General features: G+C 36.7%; 1 protein-coding gene across 2 annotated transcripts in view; it reads right to left on the reverse strand.

The window, feature by feature from the left end:
- Nucleotides 1-25,833, reverse strand: part of FAM169A (family with sequence similarity 169 member A) — a 61,649-nt gene that overhangs the window by 25,599 nt on the left and 10,217 nt on the right. The window contains exons 2-5 of one of the 2 annotated variants that reach the window (XM_065874886.1): nt 16,497-16,631; nt 15,337-15,436; nt 14,939-15,024; nt 12,664-12,835 (exon numbers count right to left, since the gene is read on the reverse strand). In XM_065874886.1, coding sequence (XP_065730958.1) covers nt 12,664-12,835; nt 14,939-15,024; nt 15,337-15,436; nt 16,497-16,628 — 490 coding nt within the window. In that variant the 5' untranslated portion in view covers nt 16,629-16,631. Of the gene's footprint in view, nt 1-12,663; nt 12,836-14,938; nt 15,025-15,336; nt 15,437-16,496; nt 16,632-25,833 lie in introns of those variants that run through there. The other variant, XM_065874887.1, reaches the window with a different exon arrangement.

Genomic DNA, 25,833 nt, shown 5'->3' on the forward strand with positions numbered 1-25,833 from the left:
GGACTTGTATCTAGAATGTATGAAAAATGCTTACAACTCAATAGTAAAAACACAAAACCCAATTTAAAAATGGGTTGAAGGGCTTCCCTGGTGGCGCAGTGGTTGAGAGTCCGCCTGCCGATGCAGGGGACACAGGTTTGGGCCCCGGTCTGGGAAGATCCCACATGCTGCGGAGCGGCTGGGCCCGTGAGCCATGGCCGCTGAGCCTGCGCATCTGGAGCCTGTGCTCTGCAACAGGAGAGGCCACAATAGTGAGAGGCCCGCGTACCGCAAAAAAAAAAAAAAAAAAAAAAAAAAAAAATGGGTTAAGGATTTAACAGACATTTCTCCAAAGACATACAAATGGCCAACAGGTATATAAAAAATGTTCAATGTCACTAATCATCAGGGAAATGGCAAATCAAATGAGGTATCACCTCATACCTGTCAGGATTGCTATTATCAAAAAAACAAAAACAAAAACAATGAAGACAACAAATGCTGGCAAAGATATGGAAAACTGGAACCTTTGTATACTGTTAATGGGAATGCAAAATGGTGCAGCCACTATGAAAAACAGTATAGAGGTTCCTCAAAATATTAAAAATAGAACTACCACATGATCCAGAAATCCCACTTCTGGGTATATATCCAAAATAATTGAAATCAGGATCTCAAAGAGATATTAACAATCCAGCACTATTCACAATAGCCAAGATGTGGTAAAACCTAAATGTCCACTGATGGATGATGGATAAAAAAAATACGGTATATATATATACAACAGAATAATATTCAGCCTCAAAAAAAAAAAGTAAATCCTGCAATATACAACATGGATCAACCTTGAGGACATTATGCTAAGTGAAATAAGCCAGTCACAGGACAAATACTGCATGATTCCAATTATATGAGGCATTTAAAATAGTCAAACTCACAGAAGCAGAGAGCAGAACAACGGTTGCCAAGGGCAGGGTGAGGGGGAATTGGGGAGCTGTTAATCAATAGGTTTAAAGCTTCAGTAAGGCCAGTTCTAGAGACCTGCTGTATAACATTACACCTATAGTCAGCAGTGTTGTAATCTACAGTTAAAAATCTGTTGAGAGTAGATCTTATGTTAAGTGTTCTTACCACAATAAAGATTACAAAACATTTTTTAAGATAAATAATCTAGACAGAAAGGAGATTAGTGGTTTCCAGGAATTTCAGGGTAAAGGAAATGAGGAGTGATAGCTAATGGGTACAGAAATTCCTGAGGTGATGAAAATGTTCTCAAATTAGACAGTAGTGATGGCTGTACAACTCTGTGAATATACTCAGAATCACTTCAGGGTGAATTTGATGATATATGAATTATAGTAGGATGGATCTCAAAATAGCTATTCTGAAAGAACACAAACTAAAAAAAAAATGTATATACTGTATGATTCCATTTTATAAAATTCCAGAAAAAGCAGGCTAATATATAATAATAGACAGCAAATAACTGTTTGCTTGGGGTCAAACAGGGGGAAGGAAGGATGGTTACAAATATGCACAAAGAAACTTTTGGGGGTAACAGATGTGTTCATTATCTTGATTGTGGTGATAGTATCACAGCTGTATAATTAAGTAAAAATACAACAAATTGTAAACTTTAAATATGGTCAAGTTTTTGTATGTCACTTATACCACAATAAAGCTGGGGGGGGGAAGATTTTTTTTTAAAAGACCAACTCGATTTAAAAATGGGCAAAGGATTTGAATAGACATCCCAAAGACATATAAAGAGCAAATACGCACATGAAAAGATGCTCAACATCCTTAGCCATTTAGGAAATGCAAATCAAAATGACAATGCCATGCCACTTCACACCTACCAGGTTGGCTATAGTCAAAAACATAGATAGGGCTTCCCTGGTGGCGCAATGGTTGAGAGTCTGCCTGCCAATGCAGGGGACATGGGTTCGTGACCCGGTCCGGGAAGATCCCACATGCCGCGGAGCGGCTGGGTCCGTGAGCCATGGCTGCTGAGCCTGCGCCTCCAGAGCCTGTGCTCCGCAACGGGAGAGGCCACAACAGTGAGAGGCCCACGTACCGCAAAAAAAAAAAAAAAAAAAAAAACATAGATAAAAATAAGTGTTGGCTCACAATGCAATGCTTAAATGAAATGCTTATTTTTTCACAATTTTCTGTGCATCTATATACTTTTGCTGAACAAAAAGAATCATTGCTTTATATCATGTTTACTTTTTCTTAAATAGTCTATTTTCCCATGTCATTAAATATTCTCTGAAAGCATTTAAAAAAGTATCGGCAAGGATGTGCAGAAACTGCAGTCCTGGTACATCGCTGGTGGGAATGTAAAACGGTGCGGTTGCTTTAGAAAACAGTCTGACAGTTCCTCAAAAGGCTAAATTTAGAGTTACCATATGAACCTGGAATTCCACTCTTAGGTATATAACCACGGGAAATAAAAACGTCTACACAAATCTTCATAGCAGCATTATTCATAATGGCAAAATCATAAAAACAACTCAAAAGTCCATCAAATGATAAAAGACAATATTAGAATATCCATACAAGGGAATACTATTTGGCCATAAAAAGGAATGAAGTGCTGATTCAAGAATGGATGAAACGTGAAAACAGTATGCTAAACAAAAGAAGTCAGATACAAAAAACTATTCTGATTGTATGATTTCATTTACATGAAATGTCCAGAACAGGCAAATCTACAGGGACAGAAATCTATAAGCAGATTAGTGGTCGCCTAGGGACAGGTACCGAGGGTGGGGAGGGAATGGAGAGTGACTGTTAACGAGTACAGGGCAGGGTTTTTTTTGTGGTGACGAAAGTGATCGAAAATTGGTTACAGTGAAAGTTGTACAATTCTGTGAATACACTAAAAAAAATTGAATTGTATACTTTACATGTGTGAATTGTATGCTATATAAATAAACCTTAATAAAGCTGTAAAAATATAAATAAGCAACAAAATTTATACATGTGACTCCAATAAACCATTTATAATTAGATTTTTCATATACTCCCCAAACCTGCTTCTCCCCTCCTGTTTACTGATTTTTCAGTAAATCTCATCACCATTCTACCAGTGGCTCAGAGCAAAACATGAGATCTCAGCCCTGACTCTTCCTTCATAGGCCATGTACAATCCATCAGAAACACCGCAGCAATAACTTCATAATTTATCTCAATTATGATGACTTCTACCCCCTTCTCCCTTGCCCGAGCCACCATCACCTCTCACCAGGGTTTTCTGCAATAATAATCTCTTAACTAACGTAGCTCCTAACCCTGCCACCTCTCTTTCTGGTTTTCTACACGACAGAGCTACCTTTTTTAAAACGCCAATCAGATTGTGTCATGCCCATGCTTAAAATCCTCCACTGGATTCCTATCACCCACAGAGTGAAATTTAGACTCTTTCCTTGGCCTACTGGACATGTCAGGATATGTGCCGGTCTCTCTCCATCCCCATATCACTCACTCCCTCTACTCTGGCCAAACCGTCCTTCTTGTTCTTTCTGAAACACCCTGAACTTTCTTCCACGGTGACTAGTCTCTAAGAGTACCAAAGTGGAAACTACCAGGCTTCTTAAGGTTTAGGACAGTGTCACTTGTGCTGCAGTCTACTGGTTAAAGCAAGTCACAGGGCCAACAGATTCAAGCAGGTTACACAAGGCCATAAATACTGGAAGCACGGTTCACTGGGGGCCCTCACAGTAACACAGGAACTCACGTTCCTTCTATCTTGTGGCTTCTCCATCCCCTAGCTCTTCAGAATCTTTTGCATTTAGCAGACAGATGAGGAAAAGGAATGCATCTTAACCATTCTGCTCTGATGTCATACATATCATTTCTCTCATTACTATGGGAAGAATTAGTCACACAGCCCCACCTACTTGTGAAAGCAACTGAAAAACATAATCCCGGATTGGACAGTTGCTGCCAATGACAAGAATACAGAAGAGGAAGCACAAATATTTGGTAGAGAGCTAGCAGCCTCAGCTAACTTTCTGCTTTCTCTTTTCTCCCAGTAGATTAACATTTCCTTTTCAACTTTCAGGAAATCAACTTTGCATCTCAGCAGATAGTACCTTTTGCTGGCAGACTCCTTTCACAGTTATGTTTGCTTATCTCAGGCTATTTTCAGTAACTTATAGCCTAACACCAATATTGACAAATACACATACTCATGTTATACAATAGTTTTGACTGACCTCATTCACATTTTAAGATTACACTAACTTCTGTGGCCCACACAAATATCCACATCTCCCCCATGTGGTCCACTTTACATCTCTAACTACGTATCTCTACTTATATGTCCCATAGGAACACTGAACTTAACATATCAAATCCGAACTCAAGTATTACCAAATCCACTGCTCGTATATTCCCAATTTTAGTTAACAGCTTCCCACCTAGGCACCCGAGTCAAAACCCTCAAGATTCATCACTGGTTCCTCCCTTCCCCTTCCCACACACACGCACTGAAGTCACCTCACTGTGTCCATCCAGAAATCTCCCTCAAATCTGTTTCCTTCTTTATCCCTATTGCCTCTTTCCTAGATTGGTCCTTCCTTCACCTGGATGACTGAAATAGCTCTTTTAATCGAAGTCCCTGACTTCAGAACACAATTTCTTTATCCATCACCAAGTGCTACAAAAATTATCTCCCTAAAATATTTAATCATGATGCCCTTAAATAAAATTCTTTGATCACTTTGTGCCAATAAGATGAAGTTCCAATGTTTAGTATGGCATTTAAGAACCTTCACAAGGGGACCTCCATCTTTACCTCTCCCCACCCTACAATCCTTTTAGTCCCACCAGCTTGCTCAAGGTGGTGTTATAAATACACTTTGAACTTCCATGATTCTGTTCCTTTTTTCACATTTATATTCCATTCATCTGTTCAGTAAGAATTTTCCTTTTCTTTCCCCTTCTCTGCCTACTGACATCCTACTTATCCTTCAAAGCCACTTTTAAATATCTCTTTCTCAGTGACACCTTCCTCCAGGCAAAATTAACTGCCCCATTCTTCCATGACTACTACTGTTGATACCTCAAATATAGTACTTATCAAACTGAATTTTGGTTAGGTAACTAGTTTTCTGTCTCATCCACTAGACTTTTGGTGCTTTGAAGGCTCACCTCATGACCAGTCATTTTTGTGTCTCTACTGAGAATGGAATCAGCCCTACCTCCCCAATAAACAGAAACCTTATTGGGAAGTATATGCTTTTTAAGATGGCTAAAACTTGACCTGAAAACAAAGTACCCACCTCATTTCCCAATGATACATTTCAGGCAGCCACAGAGTACAGTGGGACTCCCCCATGCCTTTGCTCACCACCTTAAGAAAAGGATTAAGCCTAGACAGTCTCAAGGCCCTAAAATAAAACCTCAACCCTTCTCAAACACAAACTTCCACTATGTTTTGCCTTTAGCTATATGTATGATCAATACTTATCATTTTATATCACAGTTTTGTTATTCCTTAAGTAAACTTAAAACAGAAGGGCCAGATATCTGAATTTCAGTGAACAGAAAGTGAGTGATCTGCCCAAAAGAGGAGGTAAGATCATAGCTATAGCTCTCAGTAAAAAGGTTGGAAAGTCATAAGGAAAGCTAACTAGCAAATGAAGAGAGGAAAGAATGCTTCCACTATAAATTATTTCAAATGGAAATTACAAAAACCAAAACTATGTCTCCTGGTATTGATCATAATTCCCTTTAGAAGTGAATCAACAAAACTGATTTTAAAGTAGTTGTTGATTAGATTCTGCTTCTCCCATATGGTTCTTGTGCTTTTCCAAAACATGAGTCTTCAAACTGGACCAAGGTGATTCACAGTTGAGGCCAAATAATATTTCCAGGGCTTCCCTGGTGGCGCAGTGGTCGAGAGTCTGCCTGCCGATGCAGGGGGCATGGGTTCGTGTCCTGGTCCGGGAGGATCCCACATGCCATGGAGCGGCTGTGCCTATGAGCCATGGCCGCTGAGCCTGCGCGTCCGGAGCCTGTGCTCGGCAACGGGAGAGGCCACAACAGTGAGGGGCCCATGTACCGCAAAAAAAAAAAAAAAAAAAAAATCCAAAATAACACCTAATGATAGTGTCCTCCATTTGGCTTTTTTCTCAGCTTGTCTACACTAAAATGTGATATCTGATTTATACACATTTATGTCTTTTGTATTTCTTGACATAGGACAGTTAATAGAACTTCCACTGAATTAACAAGTGGTTTTCTTATTTTTCATACCTGTACGAGATTTTTTTCCTTAGCAGTTTTCTAGTTAGCACAGCCCTTTTAACAGGGGGACGTGATCAACATAGGCCCTGTGAGGATTTATAAACTTCATCTAGTTTTGCGGTAGACACTGATTAGACTCTGGGAATAGTTCCTTCTCTGATCATGTTCACTTCTTACTTTTAATCAAAGTTTTACATGTACATTGTTAGCATACAACAGTCCTCTAAGATTTGTTGGGGAAAAAAACATCCTGTGACTGCCTCCCTGATCCACACATACAAACACACTTTCCATCCCCCAGAAATGCACACTTTGGTCTTTTTCGGTATTTACCCCCGTAACTCTAAGTAACTTACTACTTCTTGCTTTTTCCATTTTAGGCATAATCAACTGGCTTCCCAGTGTGGAAGATGAGAATTTAGCTTCTATATACATGTACATACCCTACTCCCAATACACCATCACCATACTTCCTATACATGCCCTGCCCTATTACCCCAATACAGTAATTTATAATTTTGGCTAGGTCAATTTTCAGCATTTACATTACACATACACACACACTTTTGATAAATGAGCCATGTAGTATATCATGATTGCTTTCCCTTTCCTGCACTGCTTTTCTTTCTTCCTGCACTGCTTTTTGATTTGCCTTAATAATGGTTTATCACTCATTATTTAGTATTTACCTCTAACTTACCCCCCAAAGTCTCCCACGACTGTTAACACTTATCTTGGTAAATGCAAACACATCAGGTATTCCATATCCTTGAATCAATGACCCAGAGCTTTCTGACTTACTACAATCTAGATTAGTCAATCTCTAGAAAAGTGCTGTCCAAAAGAACTTTCTGCATTGATGGAAATGTTCTATATCTCTCTGTTCAATGTGGTAGCCACTAGCCACATGTGGCTACTGAACACTTACACAGTGGCTAGTATGACTGAGAAACTGAATTTTAAATTTTATTTCATTTTAATTAATTTTCATTTAAATAGTCACATAAAGCTAGTGGCTACCAATCTGGACAGAGCAGCTTCAGAACTATCAAACAGCTGTGATGTGGGGATATTTCTCTCCTTAGTTTCCTGATCTGGTATCATTCTTTCCTGACTTACTTCCTTATTTTAGTAGAGCATAAATTCTGTTAGCTTCCTGAAAAATGATGCATGAGAGATTAAAAAAAAAAATTTTTTTTTAAATTAACCATGTAGAAATTTCCTTCTGTCACTCTCATACTTCATTCATTATTTGGGCATAGAATTATATTGGAAATCACTTTCTCCCAGTATCTTAGAGGCACTGTTCCACTTCTAATGTTCAGTGTGGTGCTGCTTTTGAGAAATCTAATCATTATGATTCTTGATCCTTTGTATAAATTCCCCCTCTCACTCTGTACAGGATTACAGAATCTTTTCTCTATCCCAGATGCTCCGAAATTTTGCAACAATCTACCTCAGCATGGGCCTATTTTAATTCATTCATTGTGATGGATGTTCAATGGGCCTTTTTAACTTGGAAATACATGTTCTATAATTCTGAGACTTTTCTTGAACGACTTCATTGGTGATTTCTTCCCCTCCAGTTTCTCTGTTCTCTCCTGAAACAACTATCATGCAGACTGCTCCTCTAATTTTATCTTTTCTTTCCTATTTTCCATCATTTAGGGTTTGTTGCTGTTATGATTGTTCTCCTTTCTAATCAACATCAACTTTATCTCCCTTATACTGAGTTTTTAATTTCTAAGAGCTCTATGGACATTCTTTTAATATATCTTGTTCCCATTATGAATGTACTAACTACTCTTACGTTCCACAAATATTGAGTTGTTTTGTTTGTTTTTGCATTGTCTGTCTCTTCCAAATTGCTTTTATTCTTTTTTGGTTTTGATCTCCATCTTTCATATCAGTGACTTTTCCTAACTAAGCTATTTGTTCATTGTTAAGAATGAAACATTAGAGACTTCCCTGATGGTCCAGTGGTTAAGAATCTGCCTTCCAATGCAGGCGATACGGGTTCGATCCCCAGTTGGGGAACTAAGATCCCACATACTACAGGGCAACTAAGTCCGCACACCACAACTACTGAGCCCACACACCACAACTAGAGAACCCATGTGCTGCAACTACTGAGCCTGTGCACCATATTAGACAGCCCAAGTGCCGCAACTACTGAGCCCGTGCACCACAACTACTGGGCCTACACACCACAACTAGAGAGCCCGCACACCACAACTGCTGAGCCCGTGCACCACAACTAGAGAGCCTGCAAGCCACAACTACTGAGCCCACACACAAGTAGAGAGCCTGTGTGCCGCAACTACTGAGCCCACACGCCACAACTAGAGAGAGCCTGCAGGCTGCAACTAGAGAAGCCCGTGCACCACAACAAAAGATCCCACATGCTGCAACAAAGATCCCGTGTGCTGCAACAAAGATCCCATGTGCTGCAACTAAGACCTGACTCAGCCAAATAAATATTTTTTAAAAAAAAGAATGAGACATTAAAAAGTATCATCGTGTGAGGTGGGGATTGCTGACAATGACTGGGCCCTTTCCCAGGGGAACCATTTATCCTGGTATTTTTAGAATATTTTTTCTCTTGGCCCAGTCAAATTCCTCAGAGTACTTTTTTGCTCATGTAACCATTAAATAATATTGAAATAGATGGCATGTATTCACACATTTTGGTAACATTTAAAATTTCCATCTTAAGTTTCAATAATTACAAAGAATGTAATTTCTAACATCTTATAACATTAACTTTTTAACAACTATTTATCATAAAAATAACTTTAGACTTACAGAAAAGTTGCAAAAATATACAAAGAGTTCCCACATACCCTTCACCCAGATTCCCCTAATGTTAACATCTTACATAGCCAGAGTACTGTTATCAAAACCAGAAAATCAACATTAATAAAATACTATTAGCTAAACTACAGGCCTTATTCAAACTCTGCCAGTTTTTCTACTAATTTTTCTCTTTCAGAATCCAATCAAAGATTCCATATGGTATTTAGTTTAATGTCCCAACTCTGATCTTTGATAATTCCTCCACCTTTCCCTGTCTTTCATGATCTTGATACTTTTGGAGGCTACTGATCAGTTATTTTGTAAAATAACCTTCAATTTGGCTTTGTCTAATGTTTTCTCATTATAAAATTGAGGTTATGCATTTTGGGCAAAAATACCTCAGAAATGACGTTATGTCCTTCTCACTACATCATAAATTGGGGTCTCTGATCATGATGTATCTCATTGCTGGTGATGTTAACCATGATCTATTAGTTAACATGGTATCTGCCAGGATTTGCTATGTAAATTTACTATGTTTCCCTTTTCAATTAAACAATATTGATTAAAGAAAAACACTATATCACTACTCTTTTAAATGCATCAAATGGACCCTAAAAACTATTATCAATTTGATTTGATAACTGTCATCATCCATTGAACAACCTGTTCCTTTACTATTGAACTAACCACTCTTAACACTCAAAAAGCTTACATTGTTCCTTCCCCACCCCTGACCTTCTATTTCTATTATATTTATACTACAGACTATTACCCTAATGTAATATATTTTTATACTTGGATTATATATTGATTATCTAATCATTCTTCTCTGCAAAACGTATCTGTATACAAAAATATACATTTTTTAAGTTTCTTGTGACCATAAGATTCTAAGTATCAATTCAAAAGAAATTCTGAGTTATCATTATAATTAATATTAGTATATGATGGATCAAAACACAAGTAGATTATACATTTGGAAAACTATTATACATTGGGAAAACTAATTATTCAGCAAAAAATAAAGTTTTATTGAAAATACATCTCAACGAAATACATGGAGCTTACCTTTTTTTTTTTTTTTTCAGTTTATGAGTCCATGAACAAATATTACTACCAGAATGTGACAAGGTTCAGCATTAACCCTGTTCCTATTTTTTATTTTTATAGATTAAAATGCTTAATAACCACAGAAGGGACCAGAAAATCTTATTATAGTGATGTTACTCAATTCTGCAAGTTCCCTTTAGAGTTATGTACCAGATATTACACAATGACCTACTGTTAAAAACTATTTTTAATGATCTGACATCTACCTAACCCAAGAAACAAACAAACTATACATCCCTCATAGTAATCTCTTTATTTCGGGCAAAAAAAAAATTTATATACTTTCTTGAATTTCATTATACTATAATAGGATTTGACCTCATAAACCAAGTCCCCTCTTATATATCAAGGCTATTTTTATGTTCCAACTAATATCCCTATATACTGATTTGCTATTTTATTTTTAAAAATCATAAATAGGGCTTCCCTGGTGGCACGGTGGTTGAGAGTCCGCCTGGCGATGCAGGGGACATGGGTTTGTGCCCTGGTCCAGGAAGATCCCACATGCTGCGGAGCGGCTGGGCCCACGAGCCATGGCCGCTGAGCCTGCGCGTCTGGAGCCTGTGCTCCACGACAGGAGAGGCCACAACAGTGAGAGGCCCGCGTACCGCAAAAAAAAAAAAATCATAAATAATAAGTGATATCATAAGGCTTTTATTCAACTACAAATGTATTTAATAAAGATTTTATCTTTTTGCTACTGGTACAGTTTTTTCCTGATATGTACATTAGGAATACTTATATCACAAAGTGTTTCAGTATTTGTTTTGGACAATTTTTTTCAAATTATTCTGTTTGGGTTTACTTTGTAGAAAAAAACACTGCCAGACTGAATTAGATGGTTACTGAACCAAAGGCTAGCATAAGCACATCTAATGCCACTGTTCTTTGGCAGATGAGAGCCAGAGATTAAAGCAGGAAAACACTGAAATAAATAGTAAGGAAGTAAGGCAATTAGTAGAGAAGTATGGAAGGTGCTAAAAGGGGTAGACAAGTAGTACTTGGAAGCTCCAGCATATAAAACTGAGTTGACTAACAGAAAAAGTAAAAATAGAAGCCACGTCCCAAAGAGTGGAGGAGCCCCCAAAACACAGAAAGCAAAGAGGAGCCAATGCCTGGAATCAAATACTGATCAGAAATACTGAGGGGGGAATGCTATGTCCTTTCTTAACTGTATATCTTTCATCTACAGATGCTCTAAATGAGAAAGCATAAACTCTTATGTACTTCAAATGTCTATGAGCTACTTTCAAGTAGGAACCCCGCTGCAGCCAGCGTGAGCAGCAAAAAGCCTCCAATTCCATAGGAATTACTTGTATAAAATAAAGCATAAAGTAATTAAACCATATTCCAGCCTCAAACTCATGAAAACATTTTAAAAACAATAAAGTGATGCCTTTTATGCAATGCAGCACTAAGCTTCCATTTAACAAACATTATTATTCTGCCTCTGTATGATGATATCTTTCTGAAGTTGTGTAAATGATTGGTTCTACTTCAAATTTATACAAGAATAAAATAGCGTATTAAGGGAGAGTTAAAGTATTTACTAAACAGCAAAAACATTTAAAACTGATCATAGTTTTTTATTGAGAAAAAGTGACCTTCCTTTTACTGACTATATGTACTCATACTCATCATGACTGATGTTCTCATCATAAATGTGTACTAATTATTCTATTAAGGTATTAGTCACAACTGTCCTTCAAATTAGCGGGAAATTTGGTATTATCTTTAGACTGCATCTGACCATAAGAGCTAAATTTGGCAAGTGTGAAATATTAAAAAGACAAAAATAATGTGAGTACTCTCTGTGAAAGGTCTTTTGGCCAAGGCACAGAACAAGGCTGCCTTTGTTGTGTAGTGGTTGTAAGGTGTGGGGTATATGTGTACATGGAGTAAGCAGGTTTGATTTTTCTGGCTCCAGTAGCTCTAGGGAACTGAATGAACAGGAAAACAGGTAAAGCAAGATGAAGCTGCACTAGTCTTTCAGGAAAAGGGTATAGTTGGGTCTTAGGATCAGAAATAAAAACTTTACAAGATTGACTATTTCAAAGCTGTTTGGATTCTCTAAATATATTAAAGTACTTTGCTTTAGCTGCTTTACTATATCAGGCTGAATCAGCTACACTAGAAGAAAAAGCCTACGCATTTGGTCCACAGGTAGACAGGGGATTTAAAACGAGCCAGTAGTAGTGATAGCAGCAGGAATCAAAGTAAAACAAAGACCTTTAAATAAAGGGAAGGAAACAAGAGGGAAAGAAGACAAGGCTCAACATACAACTCTCTGTCCACATACGTGGACAAATTTTCCACTCTGTTAAATGTTTACTTTTTTTTCAAAAGACTTTCCTAACCAATCCTCACTTACATAGAATCAAAGTACTCCCAAGAAATACTGAGTAAAATCATCTCAATTCGTACTCTAGATACTAATTTAAAAGGGACATTGATACAGTTGGGGTCCAAAAAGTGGGTTTACATAATATATATTTTAAATAACTTTTAAAGACTCACCTGTAGGCTTAACTGAATAAAACCCAATGGCCTCTCCTTTCTTCCACAGAATCTTAGCATAATCAGTACTGCTATGACACAGGAATGGGATCTCATTTCTCTCCATTTCCTGCTTTCTATAAATAATTCGATTCAGAACATACAGAACCACTCTCTCCCCAAGAGTTCTCACCTACAAAGAGATGAGACACCAGGCACAACAGTTAGCATCAACTCAGAGATGCAGTTTACCTTGCTCCCTGCTTCCATACCTTGTACTGACATTCAAGGCACTTTGAATACATTCAGAATGATTTGTAAACCATTTTATTATCACAGAGATGAGACCAGTCATTCATACCAATAACAATCCATTTCTATGGACACAAGTTATGCATGAAATAATGCCTCTCAGCAAAATTCTAAAACAGGCAAAACAGGTTTCCAATATAGCAATCCCCAGCATCTCCACGTTAGCAGTCAGTGCTCTCTTTCTGCTTCCAGCTGCCCAGATCCCAGGTCTCCCCCACTCTAACTGCTGCCCCCCACCATTTCTAGTGCTTCTTTTCCCCCCATTCCAGCCTACACATTAAAAAAAAAAAAGAAAGAAGGAAAAGAAAGTGAAAAAAGCTTCGTGTTATGCCCTGAAGACTTTAAAAACAATGATTATCTCATTTGATGAGCAAAGCCATAATTATGCTCTTGGGAAAGGAATCTCTCTCATCTTTTCTAGGTAAAACGGTCATTTAACAGTCATGTCTGTGTTGTCTAACTATAAGGAATACCTGTTTCCCCCTACACACATAACCCTCTGCCAGACCAGATGGGCAATGACAGGGGCACCAGGGCAGTCTGATGAAAACAAAACTTGGGGCAATCACAGAATGGAAACAACCTCACTTCCTACAGGCAGGTCTGCACGGTCACAGGGACACCCTCACCAATTGCCTGACATTGAACAGTGGGGTTTTCCCCATAGACATCTGTCACTGCTGAAAACAAGAGTCTATCCATGAAATCTATCCCCCCCACCCCACCCCAAGCCTCCTTAAAGAAAAACAAGAATGTCCTCTAATTAGGCGAGAGGAGAGAAAAAGCATGAGGCATACACACACTACTCTCAAAAACCTCCCCGGTAAGGAATTTCCAATACCGAACACCACATGAAATGACAAAGCTCTCCAGCTTACAGGGGATCCCACGCCTTTCCTTGAACAGCTCTGACCAGAATGAAATTCTTTCTGATACTGAGCTGAAATCTCTTTCCCAAAGACTATACTTTGATATTCTGGATCACATAGTCTACAAATAGTTGAAGACAGCCATGATATTCTCTTAAATTTCCTACCAAAGCTAAACAGAGGAAAAGACTTATCTAATATGATTTGGGGTACTCTTGCCATTTCAGTCTTCTCCTTTCAAATTGCTTCAGATCCCTAACCTTTTTTTTTCTCTTCATGTTGGGCATGCAGATATTACAGGTATAAACATCGAAGATATTGATAAGATAATGGGGCTTTTCTGTATAAACTTAAGGCTTTTATTAGCTTTTTTGCTTTCTTTGATTTTACTTCTAATTAACTAAAGCCCAATCTTTTTCATATGTGCTGCTGTTTTAGTATGGTCTTCATGGTATACAGTAGAGTTAAATTTTTGAACCCACAGATACTACTTTACCTTTCTCACTAATTTATTTTCATCATGTTAGATCTTCCTCTTTGTTTCTTAATTCTGCCTTTATGGATTAGTTCTCCCATTCAGCACTGTGGCATGCAGAATTGATAAGTATGCCAACTATGTCTTCTTCTAAGTAACTGATAAAATGGTGACTAAGACAGAATAAAGGACCCAGTTTTACAGCATGCTGCTGAGGACCTCCTTTCCACTACACTGTTTGAAACACTGAATAGACCACCCAAAATGGCCCTACTGATAAGCAAGTTTACTGGTCAGTCTCTCCTAGAGACAGAGAACTTAAGCAACCATACAGAGATAATAAGCTTTTTCCCACCCAAAAAGAAAACTCAGAAGCTAAAGTTGATATGGGTAACTACAGCTTAACTAAACCACAGGTACTCATTTTTCCTCCCCCAATTCTCAGACACTTTCACATAAAATCAAGGAAGCCCAATCTAAGTGCCAGTTTCACCGTTAACAATGCAACTCTAAGGGTTTAATATAACCTGGTATACTAAAATGGAGAAAAGCTCAATAACTTCAAAAACTATCACTGTTTATGGGAAACATATTGTGAAATGGCCTCCTAAACACTTTTAAAACTACAGGATCTTGTTACCTGCTTAAGTCCCTCTCTAGAAGGGACAGATGTTTTCACAATATCATCAATAGCCCACCACTGATCAGCAAGGTAAAGTGCCACAGCTAAAAGAAAATAAATGATTGTTAACATTTAAGTCTTAAAGTACACGATATTACTATTTGGTAAGGTTTTCAAGGATACCCTTAAATATACCCATAGTTTACAATACAATGTGGCAGCCCCATTTATACCATTTTTATTGTATTTCACTCACTAAACATTTAATTATAAGCAACTGAGAATTTTATTTTCATGAATTTACAGTTTGAAATAAGTTTTCTTTTTAAAAATTCCTTCATGTAGCTATCTTTCAATAAATTTCTAATTGTTTGAAAAAAATTCCTCAATTTACAAATATTAAACAAAACAGAGACCTGTGAGTGAGTCCTCAGGTGCAAAAAGAGCAAGAACTTTCTGGGTCTGATCTCCACCATAGAGAGGTACATAGCCTACATTTGACAGGCTAATAGGAATCTGAAACGACAATTTATTAAAGATTAGTGAAGAGTTGGTAAGAAAACATCACACAAAAACACCATGCTTCTATCAAAATGTCAAACGTACGTTAACGCTAATTATATAATTTCATTTCATAGGAGATATTTCTAGTCTTAAAAAAAAAGAGCAAATCAGATAGACTTCGCTTTTGCAGGAATTTTATTAACTTAGGCAAAAAAATGAAAGTCTATTTCAATAAATATTATTGCGCTCTAGCTACGCATATGAATAAAAACAAAAGCATGATATGATCCATAAAGTTGTTAAACTTTATCATCTGTTATTTAGACCACTTGAGGGAGAAAAAAATTCCATTTTCTAGTAAAAACCACTAGGGTAAATTCATTTTTCCAGTAAGATATATGCAGTACTTTAAATTTTTTCTGCTTTCATTAATCCAACGCTAATTCCCTACTTACTCACAATATTGCCATTCAGAGAATTACAAAGTATTGATGTTGGAAGAAACTTTAAAGAATTCTTTGAATAAACATCATCTTCCAGAAGAAAAACCTGAGGCCTAAAGAGGTTAGAGAATTTGCCTATCATCAAATTCACACTAGAATTCTAATAATTTCATGTCTAATGATCTATCAAAATATATCTCAGTTTACTAATTAGAAATTTTATTTTAATATTTTGGGAAAAGGAAGATTTGTGACACAAAAATGTGTAATGTAGTGTTTTGCTGACTTTTTTTATTAAAAAAATTTCTAAAATAACAATTTCCAAATCTAAAGTAGACTTAATTGGGTTAGCTCAAATATGGTAATCAGTCTTAGCAAAACTAGTAAACTACTTACATATAATTTTAAAGGCACAATACAAATAATAAGCAACTGCCTGTAAAGTTAGTCTTTTTAAAACTGGATCACGCTGCTGTACTAACTAATCAATATTTATCCATTTTACTGAAAAGTCTTCTGATAAAATTTTCAAAAGTGTTTAGTTAACACTTTAAAAGATAATAAAAGGATACTGATTTCATGGATAAACTCAACTGAAAAGATCGATAAATCACTGCAGGATGCCTTACCGTAATATTGAGAAGAGAAAAACATTCAGGATTTTCAGGGTCCCCACACCTGAGATCTGACATATAATCTTCAGCAGAATTTTCCATTTCCTCATGACTGCAATTATCCAGCATATCCACAGGGAATGCCATCCTCTTTAACAGAAAACATGGGACAAAATGTTTCAGAACGTGAAAGGCTATCTTCCTGTACTGAGAAAAAACTTTTTATTGTAATAGCGCAGCATTTTATTGTAAGGAGACTTCTTTTTCACTATGCCAAGACAGACTACAACTTAAGCCTGCTAATCTAAATGTATGTCAGAAAGAAAACTTAAACACTCACTTGTATTAAAAACAAGCAATGAAATAAGAATTAATGCACATGCACCTATGGTCAATTAGTCTATGACAAAGGAGATAAGAATATACAATGGACAAAAGACAGTCTCTTCAATAAGTAGTGCTGGGAAAACTGAACAACTACATGTAAAAGAATGAAATTAGAACATTTTTCTCACACCATTTACAAAAATAAACTCCAAATGGATTAAAGACCTAAATTTAAGACCGCAAACCATAAAAGTCCTAGAAGAAAACATAGACAGAATACTCTTTGACATAAACCGTAGAAATATTTTCTTGCATCTGTCTACTAGGGCAAAGGAAACAAAAGCAAAAATAAATAAATGGGACCTAATTAAACTGAAAAGTTTTTCACTGCAAAGGAAACCATCAACAAAATTCAAAGACAACCTACTGAATGGGAGAAAACATTTGCAAATGATATGACTGATAAGGGGTTAATATCCAAAATATATAAACAGCTCATACAACTCAACATCAAAAAAAAACAACCAATTAAAACACAGGCGGAGGACCTGAATAGTCATTTTCCCAAAGAAGATATACAGATGGCCAACAGGCACATGAAAACATGCTCCACATCGTTAATCATCAGGGAAATGCAAGTCAAAACCACAATGAGATATTACCTCACATGTCAGAATGGTTATCATCAAAAAAAACCACAAATAACAAATGTTGGAGAGGGTGTGGAAAAAAGGGAACCCTTGAACACTGTTGGTGGGAATGTAAATTGGTACAGCCAATGTGGAAAACAGTATGGAAGTTTCTCAAAAAAACAAAAAATAGGGAATTCCCTAGTGGTCCACTGGTTAGGACTTGGCATTTTCACTGCCGTGGGCCTGGTTAAATCCCTGGCCGGGGAACTAGGATCCCACACGCCTCATGGCACAGCCAAAAAATAATAATAATAATTAAAAATAATTTAAAAATAAAAATAGGAGTAACATATGATCCAGCAATTCCACTCCTGGGTATATATCCAAAGAAAACAAAAACAGTAATTCAAAAAGATTCATGCACCCCACTGTTCAGAGCAGCACCATTTACAATAGCTAAGATACAGAAGTAAACTAAGTGTCCATCAACAGATGAATGGATAAAGAAGACGTGTTAATATATACACAATGAAATACTACTCAGCCATTAAAAAAAGAATGAAATTTTTTCTTTTAAAGAATAAAAGAAAAAGAACATGGATAGACCTAGAAAGTATTATGCTTAGTGAAAGAAGTCAAACACTGTATGTTATTACTTTTATGTGGAATCTAAAAAACAAAACAAATAAATGGAAAAAAAAAAAATAATAAATGAACATAACAAAACAAACTCACAGATATAGAGAACAAACTGTTCATTACCAGTGGGGAGAGAGAAACAGAGAGGGGCAAGACAAAGGTAGGGGATTAAGAAGTACAAACTACTATGTATAAAATAAGCTTACAAGGATATATTGTTCAGCACAGGGAAATATAACCATTATTTTATAACTTTAAATGGCGTATAATCTATAAAAACATTGAATCACTATGTTGTACGCCTTAAACTAATATTGTAAATCCACTATACTTCAATTTTTAAAAATGAATAACTCCTTAAATTATAAAAATAAATATAAGGTATAGGATATAAACACACATAGATACAAATATATCCTCATATACCTCCCAACACAAAAGTCATTGTAAAAGGACACAAGGGAACTTTTCAGAATGATAGAAATGTTTACAACTACATTGTAGTGATGGCTGCACAACCCTATAAATTTACTAAAAAAAAACACGGAATTGTACAGCTGTAATCGGTAAATGTTACAGTATGTAAACTGTATCTCTCATGTATACAGCTGTTAAAAAAAAAAAAAAGCCAGCACCTTAATGGGGAAAACTCTAAAGACTTTTTCACTAAAGTCAAGAAAAATAAGGACTTAACTAATAAATAACATTAGATAGGTACTTGCTAATGCATTTAGACAAGAGAAAGCAATTAGAGGTATAACATTTGGGGATGTGCATGGCTTGGGGCGAGGGGAGACTATCTCAACCTCAATTCGCAAATAATAAGTTTAATTGAAAAACCCAAAAGAATCAATGGAAAAATTATTCCAAACAATAAGAAAATGTAGTAAAATGGTAGGACATAAAATTACATACAGAAATCAAGCCCTCATATATATAATAATAATCAGTAAGGAGAAATAATAAATGGAAAAAAATGAAGTAAAAATAGAAAAGACAACCCCACTAACAATGGCAAAGATAAAAATAGACTTAAATTTAACAATAAACAATATAAAACTTATATAAGGAAAACTATAAAACAGCATGCCTGAAGGAAGCAAAGTGAACAACAGGGAAGACAAACCACATTCTTGGAAAGGAAGATTCTGCATCGTTAAGGTAGCAGTTTCCTCTAAGATAATCTGTTAATTTAATGCAATCCTAATGAAAACATCTCCAGGATTATTGTTTCCTGAAGCAAGACAAGTTGATTATAAAGTGAATTTGAAAGAATAAATAAGAATAGCTAGAAAAATCCTAAAAAGGCAGAGCAATGATTGGAGAAAAGTTCAAACCCTCTAAGATATTAAAGCATGCCATAAAACTTCTATGATACAAGCATATATAAAACTTCTATGCGATACAGGCATATAAATAGACAGACCGATGGAGCAAGATAAATATACCCTAATGCCTATAGAAATTGCGTATATGATTACAGAGCTATTTCAATCAATGGGAGAAAGAAGCACTTTTTAATAGGTAGCATTGTTTCACTGGCCTTACAATATGTTTAAATGAGAAATTAATTTTGCCCATTTTTAACTTCTTATATCTGAAATCATATAGTATGCTCTCTATTGCATCAACTCTTTTCACTCAACATTATTTCTGTGAGAAACATAAGCGGTGCTGCATCTATCATTTAATTTGTTCCCTTTTATTGCTATGTAGTATTCCACAATACACATATACAGTTTATTTACCAATCTACTGCTGATGGGCATTTGGGCTGCCATGAGCATTGCTGCAGGAATATTTCGGTAAATATATGCACTCACTTCTGTTTTTTTTCCAAGGTATAAAATATTTAATAATGCTTTGTTGATTTATGTTTTTTTAAAATGCACTCCTCTGTGATAGGCCTGCATACCCAGACTTATCAATCTTACTAAAAGTAAGACAAGCAGATACTGTATGTAGTTTGATGTAATGCAACAAGAAAATTGGATCCAAATCTACCTATTAGACAAACATGTGAAACGATGTTTAAAGTATGCGGCCGGCCAAATTTAGAATAACTCAGTTTCTTCAATACATATACAGAATAGAGTTTAAAGAAAAAAGTGGAAACTAATGTAAATTAAAAGAAACTTAAGAGACATACTGATCAAATGCATTGTGGAGAGCATCCTGATTTGTGTATTCTTGAAAATTTCCATGAGAAAAAGTTAAAAAAAAAAAACAACTTATGAGCTATGTCAACTACTGATCTACTAGTTCTTAAAGGAGGTACAAATAAAGCTGGTAAAGATTACCTTGTCTTAAAAGTTACCTGCTTTGTATTTACCCACAATAAAAATTGCAGAGCCGAACAGCTGTATCTGTCAAAAACCTCAATTTTAATTTAAAAAAAAATGTATAAATGGAAAGGCAGGAGAAAATAAATTGAAAATATATAAGTTACTTTTCTCGAAGGTGACCTTCATCAAATCTATTTTAACACAACAAAAGTATTAGTAGACAAGAAACTGAAAATCTAATGGAAATATGAGATAAACACAAAAAAGACAGGACAAACATATATTGTAACAGTTATACATAGTTAAACATACTTTCATGAATTTCGAAGATATGATAATGAGAGGAAGTTACTCTTTTACCGTAATCTGAAATCTTGGTGCTAAGAACTTTAAAACTTGATATACATATGATTGGGGCCCTGATTTGTATATATAAATTTATATACATACAAATATGTATTTTTTAATTACATTGATTTTTTAATTTTAAAAAATCAAAACCTAGATATAGAACATATAAATTCAGCCCATCTGTTAGTAAATGTAAATGTCTAAATAAAAGGAGAAAGCAAGAAAAATTTGTGAACGATTTATGAAAGCAATACCACAGAACTTCCAGCCAACTTACAAAAAGGAGGAAAGAAAAGACTGAATTTCAAGACAGAACCATCAGGAGCTTATCTAAAAATGATGTTATACTTAGAAAAGGATCATAAAATAAAACAGTAGCTCTGCATTGAAGGACGCTTATTTGTTAGTGTGGCAAATCTTTCTAACTCTATCAAAGTCAATATGCAAAAGCAAACTAAGGAAATACAACATTATGTTCTATAGTCAGATCTAACAATTGTAGTGAAGATTAAGATTTAGACAAAACTAAAAACATGAAACAAATGGTCAATAGTGGGTGAAAGAAGCATAATGAGGATGCTAGTTAAAAGAATGTTAGTTAGTAACTGTTTTTGCTCTTTTGTAGACAAGCTCCCAGCTTTGTAACCAAGTAAAACATTCAAAAACATTTAATATACTATAGAAGCTCAAAAAGTATTAATATAAAAGCATTCCTGGGACTTCCCTGGCGGTCCAGTGGGCTACCACTGCAGGAGGCGCAGGTTCAATCCCTGGTGGGGGGCGGGGGCAGGGGACTAAGATCCCGCATGCTGCGCCCCCCCCAAAAAGTATTCCTCTTAAACCAACTCAAAAGACTCTAGAATATTAGCTACCAAAACAAGGTATGAATGAAACATTTAAAATTTTCATTTGCTAAGAGTAATCATGATTTAAAGGATAAAATGTAAATTAATATTTGAAGATTGCTGCCAAAAACTTGGTCTACAAAAGCATAGTTGATTACAATCACATAAAAATAACACAGTATTCTAGACAAAACGGACCCGCAAGGAAGAGACTGGCAGAATAGCAAGTTTATCGGGGATTGTTTTTTTTAATCTATTACTAAATTAACTTTCTTAGGGACTTCCCTGGTGGCAGAGTGGTTAAGAATCCGCCTGCCAATGCAGGGGACATGAGTTTGAGTCCTGGTCCAGGAAGATCCCACATGCCGCAGAGCAACTAAGCCCATGCGCCACAACTACTGAGCCTGTGCTCTAGAGCCTGCGAGCCACAACTGCTGAGCCCACGTGCCACAACTACTGAAGCCCGCGCACCTAGAGCCCATGCTCCGCAACAAGAGAATCCACAGCAGTGAGAAGCCCGCACATCACAAGGAAGAGTAGCCCCCACTCTCCACAAGAGAAAGCCCGCACGCAACAACAAAGACCCATTGCAGCCAAAAATAAAAATAAATAAATAATAAAGATTAAAAAAGAAGACACTACTACAGATCAAAGGCAAGTATAACATGACTAAACTCAAGTGTAAAAAGAGAAAGTCATTATCCTTCATTCTTAAACCTTTTTAGATTGAGGTTTTTAAAAAGAAAAATAATCTCTTCTGGGCTAATTTTTATTATTAAAGATTATATAGGGCTTCCCTGGTGGCGCAGTGGTTGGGAGTCTGCCTGACAATACAGGGGATGCGGGTTCGAGCCCTGGTCTGGGAGGATCCCACATGCCGCGGAGCAACTAAGCCCGTGAGCCACAACTGCTGAGCCTGTGCGTCTGGAGCCTGTGCTCCGCAACGGGAGAGGCCGCCACAGTGAGAGGCCCGCGCACTGCGATGAGGAGTGGCCCCCGCTCACCACAACTGAAGAAAACCCTCGCACAGAAATGAAGACCCAACACATACAAAAATAAATAAATAAATAAATAAATTTTTAAAAAATTATGTATACAAACACAAAATGAAACAATCCTATTTTCCTGAAATCCAATCATTTAAATACTCTGAAATTTACATAAAGAGCGTTACTGGAGGGAAAAAACTTCACTTAATAAGAGGTTGTGATTTTTAACAACTAACTTTTATTAAGTGCCAGAATGTGTCAGAACTGTGCTAAAAGAATGCCATTCACTCTCATTCAAGCCTTGTAGCAAAGATATGTGGTGGACCCGACTAATATTCTTATTTTATAGAAAAGTAAACCACCTTGGAGAGGTTAATCATTTCCCCAAAGTCACATGGAGAGCGGGTGGCAAACATGAGTTCCAGCCCATCCTACAGAGTTAAATACTGGGTACTGCATCACATTAAAGGCCCTTTAAGAGCACGTTTTATAGTGAAAAACTTTAGACTTGGAGCACTAGAAATCTGGCAATTTCCAGATACATCTGACTTGATTTTAATATTGTTGATCTAAAGGACTTTTTTTTAATCTTTGTTTTGAGATTTGGAAGCATAACTAAACAAATCCTTAAATCCATCATTTTTGTGGCAGCAAAGCTAGTTTAAAATGAATGTATTTCTTCTTCACTATAGAAGGAATTATTTCACTCTTCTCTCTCATCTCACCTCCAGGGCATCTCCCAACAAACTTAAAAGTTGTGATTTCTGGGGTTTCCCTGGTGGCGCAGTGGTTAAGAATTCACCTGCCAATGCAAGGGACACGGGTTCAAGCCCCGGTCCAGGAAGATCCCACATGCCGCGGAGCAACTGAGCCTGTGCGCCACTACTACTGAGCCTGCGCTCTAGAGCCTGCGAGCCACAACTACTGAGCCCGCGCACCTAGAGCCCGTGCTCCGCAACAAGAGAAGCCACCACAATGAGAAGCCCGCACACCGCAATGAAGAGTAGCCCCTGCTCGCCACAACTAGAGAGAGCCCGTGTGCAGCAGCAAAGACCCAATGCAGCCAAAAATAAGTAAATAAAATAAATAAATTTATTATTTTTTAAAGTTGTGATTTCTGAATATAGTTTTAAAACAACTACAGGGCTTCCCTGGTGGCACAGTGGTTGAGAGTCCACCTGCCGATGCAGGAGACACGGGTTCGTGCCCCGATCCGGGAAGATCCCACATGCCGCGGAGCGGCTGGGCCCGTGAGCCATGGCCGCTGAGCCCGCGCGTCCGGAGCCTGTGCTCCGCAACGGAAGAGGCCACAACAGTGAGAGGCCCGCGTACCGCAAAAAAAAAAAAAAAAAAAAAAAAAAAAACCAAAAAACAACTATAGCATCAGTTTTTAATATGAAAAAAATTAGAAAATGTTTCCCCAATTCCAAAAGCCCAGACACACACCTCTTCTAAAATATTTTTGTGTTTTCAAATCTGTCCTTAAATCTGTTACGTTTATTACTGGTCATTCTCAGTGCTAAATTTTATTGGCTGAACAATCACCAATTAATATTTAAAGAAAATGAAAGAACTAGCAATTATTATAAATCGGTAATAGCAGGTAACATTTACTGAGAAATGACCACACACCAGACTTTAAAGGGACTGTGGCATGTAATACGTAATGAGGCACTTCTATCAGCCCCATTCCATAAAGAAATGGAGCTTTAGAGATTAAGATTTGATCAACGTCATACCACTAACAGAGATAGAAGAATACAAATCCAGATAATCAAATATACATTCCAATATAATTATTTGTACTCAATATGCAAAATCAAATATCATAGTCTTTGTCATGGTTATAAGAAATTTCCTTTTGCAAAATATCACAATAATTACCTTGTTATTAAATATTCTATTCACATATTACACCAGAAAAAGTATTCACATTGGAATCCTGTGACCTTGATTCCCGGGTCAGCTGTGCTAACCAGCTCTGTGATCCTAGGCGAGTTACTTACCGTCTTTAGGCTTCTGTATTCTCATTGGTAATGTGATGCAACTGGACAGGATAATCCTAAGGACCTTTCACCTCTAAATGTTTATAACTGTTTATTTAAAAAAATAGCGGTTACTTAAGACTGTGTAAACTACTAGCCTTAAGCTGGTTCCGCTAGTTCAGGGAGGCAAGAGAAGGGTAATAAGGTTCTGGAGAGAAATATAGGTTGCTGTGAAAAAAATCAGTCACTTCTCTTTTTTGTTGTTTTTAAGCTTCTGTTCTATGTTACATAACTGTAAAGCTGTCAGATCAAATTCTGTCAAGTACTTTATGCTCTGCCCATGAGATGAACCAAAAAGCCTAACTAGATTCTACATGAATGAGAAAGATTAATGTCGCCTTAAGCGAACTAACTCATCAAAAAATTTACGCAGAATGGACAATGAAGTGTAAAAAGTGTCCAAATTAATTTATAAATTAAGCAAATGGCATGCTCATTAATCCTGGATAACCTGTAAAAAAAATTAATGCTCACACCTCTTACGTAAGAACTCTAAGATGCCCACCAGCTATTTTACACCCATCTTTTAATAATTTCATCCTTTTTTTCCTGAAAAATTATCTATTTGCAAGAATGAATGCTCTTAACAAGAAAGAAAATATAAGAGTTAAAAACCGTACTCCTACTATTGTGATTTTTTTCCCTATTTAAGGTTAATTACTGGATATCAACTATACTCTTATAACAGGGAAATATAACTTTAGTTCTTAAATAATTTCAAGATTCTTATAGATTACTGCTATTATCTGGGGGCTTTAGGAGGAGGAGAAGATCCAAAAAATTACGGAAATTTTAGAGCTGAAAGAGTTCTTCGAGAAAAAACAATTATCGCAACCAATCCAAGGCATGATCCTACCTCTCCTCATTGTTCCCCCAACACCGAAAAGAGCTTAGGTGTCCCAGCAACATAATCCGCAAAGCTCTCAACCTTTTACACAAAAGGCCTGTTTCTGGACCTTATTATGATTCTCCTCTTGATTCTTCCCTTGCCTCTTTCTAACATAACCTTCCCTAACGAACCTAACCCATGTACTACATCGGCTCAACTGAACTCTCTCCTCCTCACTTTTTATCCTTCTATCCCTCCTACCCACACAAGGCCCTAGTTCCTAGGTTAATCCTTCTTTGCTCTTAGAGCTGAGTTTTTAAGTATGACAAAAATGAAACCACTGAACAGACTGCTACAACTATCAACTCTCAGGTGGGCTCAACACTGCTCAGAAATCCTTTTCTATCTTC

This window comes from Phocoena phocoena, chromosome 3 (genome assembly GCF_963924675.1).
Source record: "Phocoena phocoena chromosome 3, mPhoPho1.1, whole genome shotgun sequence".
NCBI lineage: Eukaryota > Metazoa > Chordata > Mammalia > Artiodactyla > Phocoenidae > Phocoena > Phocoena phocoena.